At 41.8% G+C, this 21,456-nt stretch overlaps 1 protein-coding gene across 2 annotated transcripts in view; it reads right to left on the reverse strand.

Annotated features, from left to right (window-relative positions):
- Nucleotides 1–21,456, reverse strand: part of PAPPA (pappalysin 1) — a 224,891-nt gene that overhangs the window by 177,018 nt on the left and 26,417 nt on the right. For both annotated transcript variants that reach the window (XM_069985507.1, XM_069985506.1), the window contains exon 2: nt 6,136–7,210. In XM_069985507.1, coding sequence (XP_069841608.1) covers nt 6,136–7,210 — 1,075 coding nt within the window. The remainder of the gene's footprint in view (nt 1–6,135; nt 7,211–21,456) is intronic.

The following is a 21,456-nucleotide window of genomic DNA, read 5'->3' on the forward strand; positions in this document are numbered from 1 at the left end:
CTGAGACAGAAGAACACCGTACTCGACTATCTCCCGCAAAGAATTAATGGAGCGGGAGAGAGATGGGGGAACCTAAAGCACCAGACGGTCGTGAATCCATATTAGTTATTAGTTATGAATCCACATCCATTATTAGTATTGGACTTGTTGATGTTGGTGATCTATGAGGAATTATACAGTTCAGTATAGAAAATATACACTATTACTCATTGATTAGATTGATAGGTATGGCCTACAGGTGGCCATATTTCCAAGTATGTGGCTTTACTGGCAGGAAGAACACTGACAGTGCTTGAGTAATATACCATTATACATTTAACTGAGTAGTTACCTTGTGTGTTCACTCTAGCGTGAACCTTCCAATTGACCTAGATCCAATATGAGCATACTGTTTTATGAATGAATCCCGTAGTAATACACTACAAGGGACTGCTTTGGTCAGTAAAAGCGCAGTTCCTGCACTTACTGGATGCTTCCAATATAGAGTTAATTCTTCCAGTACCCCTGCATTTATCCTTACTCTATGGGCATATTAAACAGCCCATACTCGCATACTTTATGAATAAATTTGCCTTCCTTTCTCTGCTTTCACTATGGCGGAGTCACACTGTTGCGGTATCCCACTGGTTTACTATTTAATTAATATCATGGTATTGCATAATTTTATTCTGTTTTTGATATTTTTCGTTTGAGTACCACCCAACACCCCTCCCAACTCCTGTGATCTAGTGTTCATACAGATAGTTATCTGTACAACTGACGCAATTGCCGTCTACGTTCTTCCTCCCCCCCAGCTTCTTTTGTGTATATTTACTTAATTGTTAGTCTCCAAAAGGGGGGATGATTCAGCATGTATATTACCTGAGTGGAATAAGCTTTTAATCCCCTAAAATATTACAATTTTTATTATTTTATAGGATTAAGCAGTTGCTGTATGCTAGCTTTGCATAGACGCAGTCCCCAAGTATGTGGATTGCTTTCTCCTCCGCTAGCTTTTCTATAAATATTGCTGTTTTATTTTGGTTCATTTCAAGATTCAGTTAAGACGAACTCAAACTCTGCTTTAAAGTTTAGTGAACCTGCTGACCCAAACTTTTAAAAAGTCCACCCATCTCTACTATGTGGCATTTTTCAATTCTACTTATACACTCATTATAGCACTTTCTATCTAAATCTTGATGAAATATTTTGTTTACATTCTGTTTACACCCTCTACGGCTTCTGTTGACAGTAAAGTCTTTCAGTAAAGCAATTCTCTATTTGGATTGTTATCAACCTTTCTATTGTCTTCAAATTCGATTTATGACCACATCAAAAATGAACTTTGATCTGGTCATAATGCAGAGTATAAATTGGCTCAGGAAAGGTGAGATAAGGGCTACAGAGAGTCTATTCATACCGGCTTCTGTTACAGACTTTGCTGAATGGAAACTAAGCAATTTTTTTTAAAATAAAGACTAATGGAGAAAGTGTTTTTGAACTATAACTACAAAGCAAGAATTTGTTTTTGTGACCATACTTTTCAAGATGTTTTACAGGCAAAATGTACCAATGACCTATAGTTAGTATAGATTAGCAATATTAGATTGGTAGTACTGACCAACCCATTCCATACGCTGTCTTCAAGATCTCAGTGTTGGCAAACACTATGAAACAGAGCAGGAAGCAGACAGTGCTTAGTGGCCATGCTGGGTTACTGCAACTTAGTTTTCATTTACACCAAGGCAAGATGAGTTGCAAAAAAACAGAACAATCCACCAACTTCAGCAAAAAGTTGACAAAATGTAAAGAACGTCCAGGGACACTCACCACTGCAGAAATGTGACTGTAAGTGGTGAGTATCCCTGGACTTTCTTTACTATTTGTTGTCTTCATTTGGAACAGCACTTTCTTTCTGTGAGTGAGCACCACCACATTGGACATATGCGCCAACCTCTGTATCTTTTCTTATGTCAGAGAGAAGTTGGTTTGGTTCTCAGCCCTAGACTGCAGATTTTTTGGATTTTTTTTTACTATGCTGTTTACAAGAGTTAAAGGGGTCTTTAAGGTGAAATATAAAATTTTCTCTTTTTTATATACAATTTATGACTGTTAGCAACTTGTAGGTTGCATAAAAATGTTCAATTCAGATTTTTTTTTTAAACTTACTCTGGGAAATCTTAACCAAAAACCATGATAAGTATTCTTTTATAAAGGTATTGTGGGGGTTATCTATAGGCCTCATAGTAATTGGTAAAAATGGCATAATTTTTTTTTTAAGATAAAACATTTCCTGGGCACCCACGCACTGATGGAACCCAATGACATACCATTTCCAAAGGATGTCAAAAGAACACGGCTCTTTCCATTCCACTAACTCCAGTTTAGTCACTTAGCTAAATAATTTAAATGTTAATTGGCCATACCGGGTCCGGTGATGTCATTAGGCAATCCTTTATTACAATCCATTTTGTTCAACTTAAGAAACACAACAGTGAAACAAGTTATTTATCTGTGGAATAACTCTATATCTTTGAAACTTAACATAAGAAATACAGATAATGACTTTTCAAGGGGTAGGGAACATTAGACTGCAAACAAATGCTTAGTTGTTGAAGTTAATGGAAACTGGAAAAATTGGAAAATGTAAGGATTTGACAAGGGCCAAATTATTATGCCTAGATGACTAAGTTAGAGTTTCATCAAAAGATCTTGTAGGGTATTCCTACTATGCAGTGGTTAGTTTATAACAAAAGCAATCAATAAAGGACAACCAGTGTGCCACACATAGCGCCATCATGAGCGCCCAAGATTCACCAAAGACAATGGAGAGGGAAGACCAGCTTTTCTGGCCTAAAGAAAAACTTCTACAGCACACATTGCTGGAAAAGTCAATATTGGCTATAACAGAAAAATGCAGAAAACTACATATGGGGCTACATAGTCTCAGGCCACTTCCAACATGCCTTCAACAGGCAATTGAGCATAAAAAAGGAACATGGAGCAATAGAGGAAGGTGAACTTATCTCATTACATCATGTGGGTTTCCTATGGTCAAGGCCTAGCGTTTATGTAGATCTTATTTTAAAACAATGTCTATAAGCAAGTACATGCTTCATTTCAATGATATTCCTTTTCTTCTAGTATAAAACACTAAGGACATTGCAAACATAAATCAAGAATAATTTTAGGTACAGACTTGGCCATAAAATTTCCTAGTTCTCACGGCAATTAAGCTTCTTTGGGATGTACTGGAAAAACAATCGGAAGGATGGAGGCCGCATCTCAATCTCGTAGGACTTACAGGATCTGCTACTAATGTTTTGGTGTCAGATACCAGAGGACACCTTCAAAGGTCTTGTAAAGTCCAAGCCTCAATGGGTCAGAGATGTTTTTCTGGTAAGATGGGGCACACAAAATATTATGCCGATGGTTTAAATGGTGTGGCTGATCAGTGTATGACAGATATAAAAAAAATCTATTTATTTGGCTAGGGCAAAATCACGTGTTTTTTTACATTCTATCGATCAATCCAAATAAGAACTCAAACAAATACCAGAATGAAGAAGCCATGGCATTCCTCTGAAGTGCTATACCCCTTGTCTTCTTACTTGTAGATTATTGTAATTGGGTTACTCTATGCTTTCCAGTTCTCCTTCAATTTTAATTCCAGGAACAAGGACCTAAGGGTTAACATTTTTCCCTAAGGAGAGCACCATAATAGATGTGTAGAAACGTATATACCATTCATGCTCCATTGAGAATTCTGGAAAGAAAGATATGCAAAACAGCTCTCTGATGCCACCTTTTTTTTATATAACACTTTATTTATGATTTTTTTCCAAATAAAGATTGCACAATACAGAAGGTTGAGTCATGTGTACAATAGAAGGACAAGTATTGAGCGGGGGTTGGGGAGGGGGGAGGAAGGGAATAGTGATTTGACCTAGGCAGGGGAGATGGGGAGGGGGACTATGGTGCGTGGTGAAGGAAGGGGGACTGATGCCACCTTTTATGATCCTTTAAGAATATTTCACACATAACAGGGAATAAAGCAAGCAAGAAATTCCCCAGAAGAAGGGACCATTGGTGGTGCAATGGTGGGGAAGTGAAGAAACTCGCTCATCTGTCAGTGTTATACACAGAGCACAACACCTTAAATAGCATGTGAAGAGAAATTCCCAAATTCAGAGCTAGACTGTTCCTGCTACCCAAGATCCTTTATGCCGGTCGTAAAACTGGCCGGTAGGTCCCAAAGAAACAGTTGGCGTGAAGAAATCACAATATTTGGATCAAGGATGTATTATTTTGCTAATGTTTAGTGGCACATAAACAACACATTTCAAGAGTCAGTCTCTTCTTTAGAGATTGTTTCGATAAACACCAGCAAAATAATACGCCTTGAGTCCAGCGCCATCCTTGATCCAAATATTGTGATTTCCTCACCCCAACTGGTTCTCGATCCGGTTTCTGGGGTTTTGCCCTTTGCCAGTATAGAGCAGACTGCTTGCTGACTATGAGGAGACCTGTGTCAAGGGACCAAAGGGCTAATGTTCCCCTTTAAGAAGATCACCATAAAAAAAGTGTGTGGAAACGTATAAGCCATAGATGGAAAGTCAAAAATGCCAAAACAGTTCAAAAAAGTTCTGACTTGGCTTATTCATGGTCATGAAATGAAGCATAAACATTGACTTGAAGGAAAAGCTACCTACAAAATGTGGCACCAGAGAGTTACTTTGCATATACTCTAGGAAAAGGAAATACTTTTTGATCAAGAGAACCAGGAAAACATTTCTAAGCCATCTGAAATGCTTAGTCTGAATTTTGTTTGGTACAAAAAATTACCTCTGTAAAGCTAGTTAGTTAAAGGTTATTCATCAAGCCATGTTCCTTCAATTCACAGATAAATCTGTCTGACATACGGACTTAACTTGAATGCCTTACAGTATGTTTCCATATCATGGAAACAAATACCTCATTGGCATCTGCAAAAACTGCAACGAAATCTTGTCCTAGTCAAATAGTAGCACAATGATCCACGATGCCGCTTCCCAGATACAGGCAACATAATCCTGTTTTATTAAAGTTACATACTTCTTAGATTATGAAAAATGGAGCGGCCCAAAACTAATACGATCGTTGGCGGTATTCATGCAATAAATTACTCATATCATGTTCTGTCGAAGAATGAGACCATTCATCTATTTACAGTATGTGTCAGCTCCAGAAGATGGCTTTTCACTTTGGACCAATGGGTTGATACGGAGGCCAAAAAACAGTAATAAAAGAGCAAGATGATTTTGTAACAGAGACTTTAAAACATCCTTATAATGACTGGAATTTATGAAGACAAAGCCATCCTAGTTTAGCATCTTTTGTTGTAAAAAAAAAAAAAAAAGTCTGGTTTGCAAAGCACAGTTAATAGGTAAAGAAAATATCCAACCAAGCGTTAAAGGGGTTTTCTGGACAACCTTTAAAAAAAAAAAGCAGGGCAGCAGGGGTGGTATAAATATAAAAACTGCCACTGGTCTTCTCTTACTTCTGATCCAACCATAGGAGCTGCTTGCTCAGTCATTCATTGGCTGAAACGGTGCCCACTGATTGGCTGAGTGGGAAGTTCCTGTCATGTTACAGGAACCAGGAAGTAGAGGAAACCAGTGGGAAGAACGGGAATAGGGCTAAGGAAGCTCCAGGGGACCAGAACAGGTGAGTGTAACCAGTTTATACCAGCTCCTGCTGCCCTGCATTTTTTTTTTTGCTTAAACAACCCCTTAAAATAGTTTTTTTTTTAAATTAAGCATTACTATAACTTTAGATAAATTAGTAGTAAAATACATGAAACTTTGCAATATATATTATAAGCGAGATATGACATCACAGATTCCTAAATGTACCCTATAAATGAAATAAAAAAATTAGTCTTATTTGTGTTGGCCTATTTATAACATTTCACAACTCAAACAGGATTTGTGGGGGTAGTGTTTCTCCTTGTGGAGACCACTAGCTGGCTTTAAGAACAGGCAATGGCCCCTGGGAAAAAGTATGCAAATTATCTCTCCTTTAGATACAAGAAATGTCTCTCTAGTGCCACCTATGACAATCAAATACAAATGATTCAACATTCATTTAATATTATAGGACAAAGGTTATCCTTACCTGTACGGTGACTTTGGATCAAAGCAGGTCTTTGTGACATCAGTAACATTTGGATTACAACAAGCTCCACCATCGTAATTCAATTTCTCTATATTGCAATCCATATCACAAACGCTGTTTTCCTTCCGGCTGGAGTACAAACAAGAGCTACGTCCATGACAATCGCCCCCATCATATCCAGTGAGTTTATGGTTACATTCTGGATCACACTCAGTGCTGCCGATCTTTGTAATGTCACAGTTGGTAAGGATGAGTCGGTTTCGTAGAAAGGAGTCGTTTCTTTCTAACACATGTAATTCCCAGGTGATGTTGTAGGGGTTAAAAGCTTCATTGAGTTTCTTATGCTGAAGCTCAATTTGTTCTTTGGTTACTGTTGGGTTTTCATGGTTGTCATCAAACACGTTGACCACTGTATAACGTACAACCCTAGGTCTTCGAAATCCTGCAACGTTGTTGTAGCTAGATATCACCTCCAGGTTGTCACAAAGAGTTTGCCCACACTGGGGAAGATCTAAATTTGTGTCCAAAGATGAAACATGGAAATAGATGTTTTCTGCTTGTGGCATTTTACCGTATTTACCATCTACAAGAAACCAATTGGTGTTCACATTCTCAAAGCTATCCTGAAGAGCAAGTTGAGGTAGAGAAGTGCTCAGTCCATGAAATGCCTGGCCCATATCCAGCAATATTTCTTTCTGGGTTCGAGCTATGTTCCAGAGCCTAAATTGTTCCATATAACCTCTGTAGTTGTGATTTAGCGCATTTCCTCCAATCATTAGAGTTTTACATTTGCGAGCAAAATTGCTGAAGATTGGGCCAACTTGTTCGCTACTTGTTGCCACTTGTGCCCCGTTGACATAGAGTTTCAATATACGGCCATTGTAGGTTACAGAAAGATGAATCCACTGATTCGGGAGGTAGTTACGATGAGCAGTGATGATCGTCATTTTGCGAGCACGATCTGTCTTTAAGGAGAAGAAATAGCGCGGATCTCTTGTACCCTGGTCGCTCATGGCCTCAATTCCAAGTACCCATCCTCGGTCATGAGAAGAATAAGTACATTTGTCATAAAGTCCTAAGTGTCCCCAGAAAAGAAAAACATATAAATAAGAGTAATACATACCATGAAAAAATACGTCCTCATAAACATTTACTATTACGTTATAATTCTCCTCCCATTACGAGAAACGGAAAAAACCTGGTGCACTGTAACGTTCATATTACAGCCTCAATACCAATAAACTGAATTTACAGTAGATAAAAATTCTACGATTATGGGCTTGGCTCAGTAGATCTGGGTATTGTAGCTATAATATAGATACTAAAATATGACCACATTAGAAACCTAACTTTTTCTGCCCTTGTTTATATTATGGCTCCAACCTTCCAGTTGTACAGAACTATAATATTGTAGCCATACTCACTATATGACGTCACCATAGTCCCATACGTCTCCAATCCAGAGATGTGCGGAGCTTGCGCATGCCTGAGTCTGATTGTTCGGCATTTGAATACTGGTGGCTGAAGAAGTTGGAGGCCACAAGTTTAATGCCGAATGATCAGACTTCAGCTCCAATCTCCAATCTCAGACAGAGGTACGTATAGACCTTTCACATTAAAAAGTAGATGGATTCAATTTTGAAAGCATATATACTCAATACAAACTTGATGTATCTGGATGTAAATCATAACGCCTAATCCACGAAAGAATTGTCAAATTGCTGACAATATCTTCCCTTTTAAACCGTGCTGGATGCTTCCACCCTGCTGGCCTCAATCTAGACCATGCAAATAAAAAGCAGGTTGACTGTGCTGCCAGAAAGATCTTTACGCTACAGATCCACATGGATTCGGATTAGCCTGTGCACATCCATGTGATCTTACCTAGCCAATCGGCATCATGTGGGATAAATTTCATCATTGCTGGAGTAGAAAGGTGATGATGTCAAAATGTTTTATTTCATAAACAAAATATTTGGCACTCAAAGAAAACGTAAACTAGTAAAACATGTTAGGAAGGAATGTGCCTCAAATAGCTGCTATTACACTACACACATGGGGTTTCACTGCAACCTAGTAACAGCCAGATGTCAAGTTGGCCAGATAAGCTTTCTTCCTCCAGAGTCCTATGCACTACAGCTGAAGGAGCATTGCATTTTAGCATTGGGTGTTAATGTTAGTGTTTTTGCACTGTGTATGCAAATAATTCTCCTGAAAAACAAAAACAAGATAATCCACCAACAAAATAAAAGAGAGAACTTATTGGACTCAAAACAACACTGACCCCAAAATATTTTTATCTCTCTCAGCCACCCCAAAGACCCTCCTCCCCTCACACACTGCCAAATGGCATGTAGACTCATCTGCAATTATCCCTTTCCTGCAGTGCAGCTTCCTTCCAATGCTAGGCTACGTTCAGACTTTGTAAGAGACCGGCCGTTCCGTGACCCGGCCGGGTCATAGAACAGCCGGTCTCAGAGAAGATCATCCCGGCCGGTTCTGCAGTACCGGCCGGTTGATCTCTAGAGCCGCTGAATTTGGATTCAGGTGCATCCCTGCGCACCAGCTTCAGGATTCCCCGCTGCTCACAATGGAGCGTGAGGCTGGAGCCGCGCACTCCATTGTGTGAACTGACACTACGGCCTGGATTCCTCAGAAGGCAGCACCACGTTAGTACCGTAGAAATCTACGGAACTTAAGTTGTGTGAACCTAGCCCTACAGTGATATTCAAATCCCAATGGAGAAGACGTCACTTCTTTTCTCAACCTCTTCAGTGTTTTTAAAGACCAGAAGTCAGGGTCTTCAATGCATCTCTATGAGAGCACTGTTATGGATGCATTGAAGATTCTGACTGCCATCCTCCCTTGCAGGACAGCCAAAGAAGATGTCACATGAGTGCCAGTGGGCACCGCAGCACCTGGGAGGTGTTTATACATGCCATCCGGCAGCAGACTCTATGGAAAGCTAATGGTATGCTGGGCTGTATATCTAGAGGTAGAACCATTAGGAAGAGGGAAATTGTGATCCTGTTGTATAGAACTCTAGTGAGACCACATCTGGAATACTGTGTCCAGTCCTGGAGGCCCCATTTACAAAAAAGAAGAGCTACATAAATTGTGGATAGTCTTGGTTGCAAAACGTACCGGGAGATGCATAAAGAACTTTGTATAGCTTCAGCAGAAGAGGACAAAAGTATCATTATTGATACTTTAAAAAACATAAGCTTGTTTGTGAAAATTATGAAAAACCAATCAGTGCGGTTGAGGTCCAAGCCTCATTTTCAGACACAACAGTTTCTTGCCAGTATGCATTGAATGAGGTTCAAGCCTCGTTTTTATGGACAACCAATCAATGTTTATGATGTTTGTATGGAAACATTTCTAAAACACTGTTTCTCCTCAGCATGCTCGCATGTTCTACAGTTTAAGGCTAGGTTCACACTATGTAACTGTGCGGCTGTATTTTTTATGCGGCTGTAAATGTGCGGATGAAACTCCGGCCGTGGGAAAAAATAGACATGCGGCTGAAAACATACGGTCATTTACTTGGAAATCTGGTTCAACTAAAAATAACAAATAAAATCTTAAGAAAGTGATGCAAACACCTCTGGATGCATCTGGGAAAGCAGGGAACACAGTTTACATGAATTGCTATTACCGGGGTTTGCGGTCCTCTGCACTAATGCCGATGTCTCTCATGGTTAATCTATTAAAATAATAAAACACATTTTCGTTGTAATAACGTCCCTTTCGTTGTTCACTAATTAAATTTAAACTAATCCATCATTTTGCAATTAAATATACTGTTAAAATAAATAGATATATAAATAAATGTATATTTATATATATATTTATTTTTTGACAGTATATTTAATTGCACAATGATGGATTCGTTAGAATTAAATTATTGACCAACGAAACTGAATTTATTTCATCGAAAATGTGTTTTATTAATTAAATATTAATTAGTACAGGAAGCTCCATAAGCCGTTAATTCATATTCCCGGCAATAGAGCATTCTGTACTAATCATCACTTTACTTTAATGAAAACATCAAATGTTTCTTCTAATTATGTTGTGACAATAACATTATTAGAAGAAACATTTAGAATTATATGTGCGCTCAGCTGATTGGCTGATCGGCTGAGCGCACATATAATGAGCCGGTCCGCAGCACAGTGACTTCATTGTGCTGCGGACCAGCGAAGAGGACACATCGGGGTGAGTATACAGATCTCCCAACCCCCTCCCCAGCACTGCACCCCTCCCAGCAAGGAAGGGGGGGTCAGTTAACCCCTTCCTTGCTGGGATGGGTGCAGTCTGACATCAGTCTGGCCCCCAAGGGGTTAAGGGGGATGCAATACATCCTCCCTTAACCCCTTGGGGGCCAGACTGTAAGCAGCGATCTGTAAAGATGCTGCATACTGTAAGGAGCACAACACCGCTCACAATGATGGGTGTTGTGCTCCTGTTTGTGTGTTTTTTGTGTGTTTCTCCCTTTTTGTTTTTCAGATATCGGTATCCTGTGGATTACGTCGGATTCCGTGGACTACGTCGATGACCAGCGTTTTTTTAATGTTTTTTTTTTAATAAAATGGTCAATGAGGGGTGTGGGGGTGTTTTTATTTGAATAAAAAAATTTTTTAACTTGTGTCTTGTCTTTATTTCTTTACTTTATAGACTTAGTAGTGGAAGCCGTCTAATAGACGGAATCCATTACTAAGTTGGGGCCTAGTGTTAGCCGGTATAAAATGGCTAACACTAACCCCCTATTATTACCCCAGTACCCAAAGCCACCAGGGGTACTGGGAAGAGCCGGGTGCCAGTGGTCCCGGAGCGTCAAAATTGGCGCTCCTGGACCGGGCGGCAGCAGGCTTGTAAGATTTAGGCTGGGGAGGGCCTAAACCAATAGCTCTTCCCACCCTGGTGTTACCAGGCTGCTGTTGTTTGGTTTTTAACCCGGCTGGTTATAAAAATAGGGGGGACCCTATGCGTTTTTTTAAATTATTTATTTATTTAAAAATAAAAACGCATGTCAATCCTCGGCCGCATGTCCAGCCGCAAACAATGGTCTTGTTCATTTTTTACGGGTCCGTTTACGATCAGGCCGTAGATTCATACATAGTGTGCACTGTGCAGCCGTATATCCTATACTTTCCAGCGTACGCATGAACCACCAAAAATACCGCCGCACAATTACAGCCGCAAATACAGCCGCACAGTTACATAGTCTGAACCTGGCCTTAGGCTATGTTCACAATACGTACTGTAAAAGTACGGCCGTTGTTGCCTTCGGCCTTACTTTATGCAGTGTTAAACATTGCCTATTCCTCTATGGGATCCCGGCCGGAGCGTATACACATCGTATACACTCCGGCCAGGATCCCGTGCGGCGCCGCAAATAACTGACATGTCAGTATTCTGCGGCCGCAATTCAAAGAATTGCGGCCGTAGGAAACCCTGTCAGTTCACACAATGAAGTGAGCGGCTCCGGCCGCTTGCTTCATTGTGTGCTGAGGGAGGTTCTGATGCGGGCGCACGCTGAGGAAAATCTCTAGCAATTAACCTATGTAGGGCTCTTCCTTATCGATGGATCATTTATAAATGTGTTGTAGATATGTAATATTGTATCCACAGGATTGAATGTACAAGTAAATTTTTGTACCTCCATGTGCCTGTTAGCCTCTGTTACATATGGAAGTACAGTCATTCTGTTTTTTGGACTTCAATGTAAAGTCAAACAGTCTGAACTGAAGCCAAGTCTCCCCGGCATGCCTAGTAAGGTGTGCTTGCATTTTATGTGCCCACTAGAGATGAGCGAACCTGGAGCATGCTCGAGTCGATCCGAACCCGAACTTTCGGCATTTGATTAGCGGGGGCTGCTGAACTTGGATAAAGCCCTAAGGCTATATGGAAATCATGGATATAGTCATTGGCTGTATCCATGTTTTCCAGACAACCTTAGAGCTTTATCCAAGTTCAGCAGCCCCCGCTAATCAAATGCCGATCATTCACGTTCGGATGGACTCGAACCCGGTTCGCTCATCTCTAGTGCCCACCTATTATTAGACAAGCAATTCCTCTCTCTTATAGGTATTTTCAGTAGCAGGAGGATTTCCCAATATATATCTCCAATAAAATGCTTTGATGTTTGTGACTGTAAGATTATACAATGGCATATGTAACCCATATGCTATCAGGTTATTTTCTAACTGGTATCCTTTATAAAGCATAAAATAGGGTATAGCCATGTCTACAAAAGGGCGCTTTGGCATCTATCAGTTAAATGCAGCCATAGATACATTTTGAGGGGGATTTATGAACTCATACGCTGGTCTTAAATTAAGCCAAGCCCCCTTTTCCAATGTCGGATTCACTAAGAGGCGCACCCCTCTTGTTGGATCCAGCTGGCTGCCCGAGCCTGTGCCCGGTGTACACATGGATCATGATTTACACCTGCGAGCAGGCGTAAATCATGATAAAGGAGGTGCTGAAGGAGGCCACGTCTACTCCCCGCCTTGCTGGGCCCCCCACAGCTCTGCTGCCCGCCCATTGGGAAAGCGGGGGGATACAGCAGGTGTGCACGAGGGAGAAAGCAAGAATCTGCGCCTTCTCCCTAGCCTACGCCTGGGTGGGAGTTTCATAAATGTCCCCTCTTATGAATAACTTTCCCAGGGTATACAGCAAGCCTACATGATGTAAACAGAGCCTAAACATGTCGTGTAGTAGATTTCTCTCCCATGGACACATAGCCTGCAGCTTGTATATTGCATTTTTTTTAGACTTTTATATAAATTAGCTAGAACGCTAGGTAATATGATTAACTTAGTCCAAACATGACATGCTAAGAATCACACAACAATCCATTGACAAGCAGACGTCAGGGTCAAGGCTATTGTTTTCTCAAAATAATGTGTGTTGCGTCATTGTAATGATTATTCAATCAGTTGATAATGTATAATTGAGCCTTATTTTCTCAATTCTTATTCTACATCTGCTTAACTCATGACTTGCCATAGAGAAAAAGGTTACCACTATGGCCTAGTAATGCATCGCAGCATTCGATCTATTCTGCTCAATAAACTACTATTTTCCATCTGCTTTTTTCCCCTCCTTTCTTTATATTTAGTTTATTAGTATTTATTTTCCCGAATTCTAGAGAGAATTGTTCTATTTGTTCTATCCGGCAGAACATCGGGCCAGATGCGGGACTCCGAGGCATTCGGTCTAGGTAGGCCATTATTATTTATTTTTTGTTTGTTTTTACTTTAAAGAAAATATTATTAATTTTAAGTTCTGTTTGAAACAAACACACAAAAAATAACAAAAATAAAAAGAACAAAAGCTGCTTCACACAATTATTTCATCGTGTCACTCTGCCATTAGAACACTGTGGTCTACAAAGGACTGACCTATAAACATATCACACTGCTGACAGTACACCACGATCTGACGAATGACTGACCTATAAACATGCCACATTAGTATACGTTAGTAACACTGGCTAATAAACATTCATTTGGTTACAGGCTAATAATGTGGAATTACGGGATACATGGCTGTTTACAGAGATGATCCTGACCTATTACTCGCTGTAATGGGCAATATGGTTAGAGGATAACTAGTTTACTCTTCCCAATTACAGAGTATACAAACTTCATTTAGTGCAGAGTCAACAGGTCAGAGTGACAATGAAATCTGAGATCTGGGGATGTCTATAGAATATGGTGCCAAGGCAATTTTTGGCAACCAAGATAAGTGAAAGCAGACATGCCCACTGTCACCTAACAAGTTGCTAGAGGTTAAAGTGACTCTGTACCCACAATCTGACCCCCCCAAACCGCTTATACCTTCAGACGCTGCTTTTAATCCAAGATCTGTCCTGGGGTCCGTTCGGCAGGTGATGCAGTTATTGTCCTAAAAAACAACTTTTAAACTTGCAGCCCTGTGCCAAACAGCCGTGGCCTAGATTGTGTATGCATTAGGCTGGCATAAGGCTGGCATTAGGCGTCTCCATCCCTCTTCCCTGCCCTCTTCATCATTAGGAATACTCCAGGCAGGTATATTCCTATTCATCAGCTGTGTGAGCACGGCTGGATCGTTAAAGACCTGTGCAGTGTTCACTGCAGAGTAATAGGAAGACTCTGCCAGTGGCATTCCTAATGATGAAGAGGGTGGGAAGGAGGGACGGAGGGGTGGTGAAAAGTTAGGGAACAGATACTCTAAGCCACGGCCGTTTGACACAGGGCTGCAAGTTTAAAAGTAGTTTTTTAGGACAATAACTGCATCACCTGCCGAACGGACCCCAGGACAGATCTTGGATTAAAAGCAGCTATCAGAAGGTACAAGTGGTTTGGGGGGGTCAGATTGTGGGTACAGAGTCCCTTTAATAGTAACTGTGATGTAAAGGTGGACAGCGCCAGGGTTGTGGTCATTGGACTTAGATCCCCACCCAACTGCAGCAGCTACAACAGTTTTAAAAGGGTTATACAGGATAAGGGAGTTTCTTTTTAGCAAAAACTGCACCACCCCTGTCCTCAGGTTGTATGTGGTATTACAATTCAGCTCCATTCACTTCAATGGGACTGAGCTGCAAAAACTACACCCAAACTGTGGACAAGAGGGTAGCTATTTCTGGAAGAAAGTATTTTTCTGGAAGAAAGTAACTTTTTCTAACCCTTAAGTGAATGACTTAAAGGGTAAGAAAGCTAGCAGACTCAATGGCTCCCAACCTACACACACACCCTCCCCCAGTGAGTTTACGCTTTCCTCTAGACCTTCCAGACCTTTAAAGAAAGAGGTGCCCATGGCAGTCATGTTAATCCCCTTAAAGTGCCCCATCTGCATATGAACAGGGTGCACTGTAGGTGGGAGGAGGAGGCACTGCAGGAACCAAGAGCAATTTTACAAATAGTGTGTGGAGGAGACAGTCATCTAAAACGTAGCTCAGCTTGGCGCTAAAAAAATTGGATGATTCTTAATATTCGTCAAAAGAAAATAAACTAAACGGAGTAGGAGGAATGTGGAGAAGGAATAAGGAGTTTGTAGGAGGATTTTAGAAACATAAATGTAAGATGATAATAGAATAGAAGATAACATCAAGAAGAAGAGAGGAAATAAAAACATGGAGAATTGGGGGGAGGTGGGCAGCATAGGGTGGTGGAATAATGAAGTGATACCCATCCTAATGCCCCAGCAGCCGCAGCGCCACTACTCATGGTAACCTGATGGTCTCCTGTATCACCCGTTTACTTTGTCATCTTAACTCCACAGAAACTACCCGCTTAGCCAGTCAGGGACAGCAGAGGAGTCCCTCCTTAGTCACAGATTGGCTGAGCCGGCATTTCTAAGCAGAGCCCTGACTTCACAAGACTGGGTAGTGGCATAGCTATAGCCACCCTGGCTGGGCCCTCAGTCAGGCCCTACTTGTCACTTCACTTACTCCTGAGTCCAACTTGTTAGCAGCAGCTGCTGACTTACATGCACTGGAGCCAATAGGGGCCCGGGCATCGCCCATTCTCCGTATAGCCCCTGCTGACTTTATACACTGCTTAGTGCTTAGCTCTGTCTCTTTGCATGTGATGCCCCCGACATTTGCCTCCTAAACACCAATATCTGATGAGCAGGAGGGCCAGGTACACAAGGTGGAACACATGGAGATGCTTTCTACCCTTTCCTCCCGTTTTTGAGTTATTCTGCTCCCACTACATGTGCTGCTGCCTCCTGTGGAGGGGGAACTGGGAACACATGGTGGAGAGAGTGTGCATACTAAGGAAGGGGACTGGGAACGGTGTGGAGAGAGTGTGCATACTAAGGAAGGTGACTAGGAATGGTGTGGAGAGAGTGTGCATACTAAGGAAGGGGACTGGGAACGGTGTGGAGAGAGTGTGCATACTAAGGAAGGGGACTGGGAACGGTGTAGAGAGAGTGTGCATACTAAGAATGGGGACTGGGAACGGTGTGGAGAGAGTGTGCATACTAAGGAAGGGGACTGGGAACGGTGTGGAGAGAGTGTGCATACTAAGGAAGGGGACTGGGAATGGTGTGGAGAGAGTGTGCATACTAAGGAAGGGGACTGGGAACGGTGTGGAGAGAGTGTGCATACTAAGGAAGGGGACTGGGAATGGTGTGGAGAGAGTGTGCATACTAAGGAAGGGGACTGGGAATGGTGTGGAGAGAGTGTGCATACTAAGGAAGGGGACTGGGAATGGTGTGGAGAGAGTGTGCATACTAAGGAAGGGGACTGGGAACGGTGTGGAGAGAATGTGCATACTAAGGAAGGGGACTGGGAATGGTGTGGAGAGAGTGTGCATACTAAGGAAGGGGACTGGGAATGGTGTGGAGAGAGTGTGCATACTAAGGAAGGGGACTGGGAATGGTGTGGAGAGAGTGTGCATACTAAGGAAGGGGACTGGGAATGGTGTGGAGAGAGTGTGCATACTAAGGAAGGGGACTGGGAACGGTGTGGAGAGAGTGTGCATACCATGGAGGGAGGAGTGGAAACACATAGTGGTGAAAGTGTGCATACCTGGGGGGGGGGAAGGGGAGTAGAAACGCAGTGGAGAGAGTGTAGATACTAAGATGGGGCAGGCAGGGACTGGGAACAAGTGTGGAGACAATGTGCATACTAAGAAGATAGGGCTAGCAGGGGCTGGGAACACTGTGGAGAGTGTGGAGGGACCGGTATCATAATTTGGGATAGGCAGGCTTTGGGGGGCACAAAGGGATGGAAACACAGTGGAGAGAACGTGCATACTGGGAATGGGGAACTGGGAACACAGTGGAGAGAGTGTGCATGCTAAAGAAGGGGGGGGGGGAGACTGGGAAAACAGTGGAGACAGTGCGCATACTAGGAGAGGGGACTGGGAACACATGGTGTAGAGAGTGTGCATACTAAGGAAGGGGACTGGGAACGGTGCAGAGAGAGTGTGCATACCATGGAGGGAGGACTGGAAACACATAGTGGTGAGAGTGTGCGTTACTTGGGGGGGGGGGGGGTTAGAAACGCAGTGGAGAGAGTGTAGATACTAAGATGGGGCAGGCAGGGAATGGGAACACATGTGGAGATAATGTGCATACTAAGAAGATGGGGCTAGCAGGGGCTGGGAACACTGTCGAGAGTGTGGAGCAACCGTTATCATAATTTGGGGGAGGCAGGCTTTGGGGGGCACAAAGGGATGGAAACACAGTGGAGAGAGTGTGCATACTGGGAATGGGGAACTGGTAACACAGTGGAGAGAGTATTTCCCTGGGACTGGGAGATGCTGAAGACCAGCAGGTGACCATGAGTCATGGCGCTGCACTGCAGGGGCACTGGGATAGGTAAGTATCACTTTATTACTATGTTCCCACCACCGCCTGCTCTGCATATATATATATATATATATATATATGTATATATATATATATATATATATTTATTATTTTTTACATTTGTCTGGTAGTACCCCTTTAAAATATCATAGATATTTAGATTAGTTTTTTTGTCAGTTGTGCAATTTTTTTTTTCAGAGAAGAACCCACAGCTTTGAGTGTGTCATTTTTGACAATTTAGACCTCCATCTAACTTAGATCCAATAACTTCATAATGAATAAATGTAAAACCAGCCATCCAAAAAATAACTTACAGACAGTATTTAACCCCTTCATGATGCAGCTAGTTTAGGCTCTGAGAGCCATAACATTTTGTTAACACAGTCATATAAGGGCTTGTTTTTTTTTTTTTTTTTTATAGGACGAGATTTAAAAAAGTTAAAATCTTTATGTCCCATTAAAAGGATATTAAAGAAAAGAAAACTGTAGATTTTTCATCATCTGATGGAGCCAGTGTGATGGTTGGAAAGACGTTTGGAGCTGCTGAAAAGCTGGGTCAGAATTGTGTCATAATCTGGCATTGTAAAAATCACAGATTAGAACTGGCAGTGCAGGCCCTATTGTAGAAATGAACGCAATAAACCACTTAAGGCTTTTATGGGAAGTATATATGCCATTTACAGTCAATCTCCCAAAAGCACAAATGAGTTAAAAACAACTGCTGCTTCCTAGATTCAGTTCAGTTCAGAATAGTTTTAGGTCATGTTTTAGGCATTCCAGTATCTAAGGAAGGTGGATAAGGCAGGTAGCTACTCTATACAGACTGCACTATCATACCCTCTCTTATCTAAACAATTTACAGAGGCTTCCCAAGACAGATGGTATGTAAGAGACCAGCCGTAATGAAAACCTCGAGTCAGCTGAATCTTTTAAGTTCTTCCTTTAAAGGAGAAGTCCATCGAAAAATTTTATTACAGTATTGTATTGCCCCCTAAACATTATACAAATTACCCATATACACTTATTACAGGAAATGCTTATGAAGTGCTTTTTTCCTTGCACTTACTACTGCATCAAGGCTTCACTTCCTGGATAACATGGTGATGTCACTTCCTGGATAAAATGGTGATGTCACGACACAACTCCCAGAGCTGTGCGGGCTGTGGCTGCTGGAGAGGATGATGGTAGGGGGACACTGAGCATCCCCCTGCCATCATCCTCTCCAGCATCCACAGCCCACACAGCTCTGGAAGTCGGGTTGTGACATCACCATTTTATCCAGGAATGGAAGCCTTGATGCAGTAGTAAGTGCAGGGAAAAAAGCACTTTCTAAGCATTTCCTGTAATAAGTGTATATTGGGGATTTGTCTAACTTTTGGGGGGCATTACAATACTTTAATAAAAATTTTCGCTGGACTTCTCCTTTAAGGTAGCTTCACACGTACCGGATTCGCAGCAGATTTCACGCTGCAAGTTTTCAGCTAAATCCACTGCTAATCCATGTAGTGTGAAGTTCTATAGGGTTACATATGCTTAGTGGAATTTTCATTCTGCTGCGGATATGTAACCCGGCCCCTTTAACCCCCCGCCGCCCACAGCCCCCGACCTGGATCATAAGTTACCTGTTTGACGCCGCATCTGTATATGAGGCTCCTGTTGATCCCCATCAGCCAATCACTGATTGGCTGATGGGGACCGACAGGAGCTGGGAGCCTCACACACAGCCGTGGCGCCAAGCAGGTAATGTATGCTCTTGGCCGGGGGCTGCGGGGGTTAAAGGGGCCGGGTTACATATCCGCAGCAGAATGATAATAATAATAATAATAATAATAATAATAATAATAATAATAAATTTATTTGTATAGCGCCAACAGATTCCGCAGCGCTTTTTTTTTCTATGCATACAGTACAGAGGTACATAATACGCAGTTAAAGCAGTTAAAGCAGAATGAAAATTCCACTAAGCATATGTAACCCTATAGAACTTCACACTATATGGATTTGCAGCGGATTTCGCTGCAGACTCGCAGCATGAAATCCGCTGCGAATCCGGTACTTGTGAAGCTACCCTTAATGTCTGATGCTCCAAAAGAACTATCCATCCTTTCAGTGCAAACTCTGTATTGTAACTGTAGAGATTCTTACTTGGGTCTTCAAATTATTTAGGTGGTTTAAATAAAGTAAGGGCCTTATTACATAGAGCAATAATTGTCTAATGGCGCGTTTACACAGACAGATTTATCTGACAGATCTTTGAAGCCAAACTATAAACAGGGATCAGGTCATAAAGGAAAGACTGGGGTTTCTCCTCTTTTCAAATCCATTCCTAGCTTTGGCTTCCCAAATCTGTCAGATAAATCTTTCCGTGTAAACGCACCCTGACATGCTGCGTTTACATGGAACAATTATCGTTCGAATTTTCGCAATAACGATCACATTTGAGCGATAAACGTTCCGTGTAAACACAGCAAACGATCAAGCGATGAGCGAAAAATCTTTCATTTTGATCTTTCAACATGTTCTCAAATCATCGTTCATTGTTCGCTAAAAATTCGCAGATCATTTCGTGTAAACAGTCCTTCAAAGATTCACCCTATGTAAAAGATGGGCTTAAGCGATCTTAAAAACGATCGCATTAACGATTTTTCTTACAATTTTTTTTACGATTTTTCTAACGATTTATTATAAAACCAAATTGTTGCTTCAAAATCGTTAAACGATTTATTTGGGCAAATTATCGCTCCGTGTAAACGTAGCAAAATGCTACGTTTACACGGAACGATAATTCGCCCGATCGTACGATTAACGACTTCGAAGTAACAATTTTTCTTTTATAACGATCAGCGTTTACACGGAACGATATATCGTACGGAAAATTAGTTTTGTTATCGCTTAATCCTATCTCACACATAGGTAAAATAGGTGAACGACTGTTTACACGGAATGATCTGTGAATTTTTTGCGAACGACGAACGACGATTTAAGAACATGTTTAAAGATCAAAATGAACGATTTCTCGCTCGTCGTTCGATCGTTCGTTGCGTTTACACGTACGATTATCGTTCGAATTCGATCGTTATCGTGCAAATTCGCACGATAATCCTTCAGTGTAAACGTAGCATAAGGGTCTATTTACATAGAAAGATTATCTCACAGATTATCTGCCAAAGATTTGAAGCCAAAACCAGAAACAGACTATAAACTGAAATCTTGTAATAAAGGAAAGCCTAAGATTTCTCCTCTTTTCAAATCCATTTCTGGCTTTGGCTTCAAATCTTTGGCAGATAATCTGTCAGATAATCTTTCTGTGTAAATGGACCCTAAATCAGACCAATTTGGGCGATTATTGCTCCATGTAATAAAGAGAATGATTAGCCGATGAAATGATTATCGGTTGATCTGTCCTTTATGTGCAGTCCTAAAATCATCGGGTGTCGGACTCGCATTGCTCCATGTAATAGCTATGCATAGCCAATGGCTGATGAATGTGGTATAAAATAAAGTATTGACTTACCTTATCACGTTCCCTGGTGTCCTTGGGCCTTCCCTGGGGCCTCTGCACTGACAGGCCCCCAGCCGCTCAGCCAATCAGTTTCCAAGACAGTAATTGGCTAAGCAGCTGCGGCCTGTCTTGGCCAGTGATTGGCTGAACTGGCTAGCCAGCTCCGCTGATATTCATTAGAATACTTATTACAGGAAATGCTTATAAAGTGTTTTTTTCCCTGCACTTACTACTGCATCAAGGCTTAATTTCCTGGATAACATGGTGATGTCACTTCCTGGATAACATGGTGATGTCACAACCCGACTCCCAGAGCTGTGTGGGCTGTGGCTGCTGGAGAGGATGATGGCAGGGGGATGCTCAGTGTCCCCCCAGTGCCCTGTGTCCCTCAGTGTCCCCCTGCCATCATCCTCTCCAGCAGCCACAGCCCGCACAGCTCTGGGAGTCAGGTCATGACATCACCATGTTATCCAGGAAGTGACATCACCATGTTATTCAGGAAGTGA

The sequence above is a fragment of the Dendropsophus ebraccatus genome, chromosome 10, assembly GCF_027789765.1.
Source record: "Dendropsophus ebraccatus isolate aDenEbr1 chromosome 10, aDenEbr1.pat, whole genome shotgun sequence".
Classification (NCBI taxonomy): domain Eukaryota; kingdom Metazoa; phylum Chordata; class Amphibia; order Anura; family Hylidae; genus Dendropsophus; species Dendropsophus ebraccatus.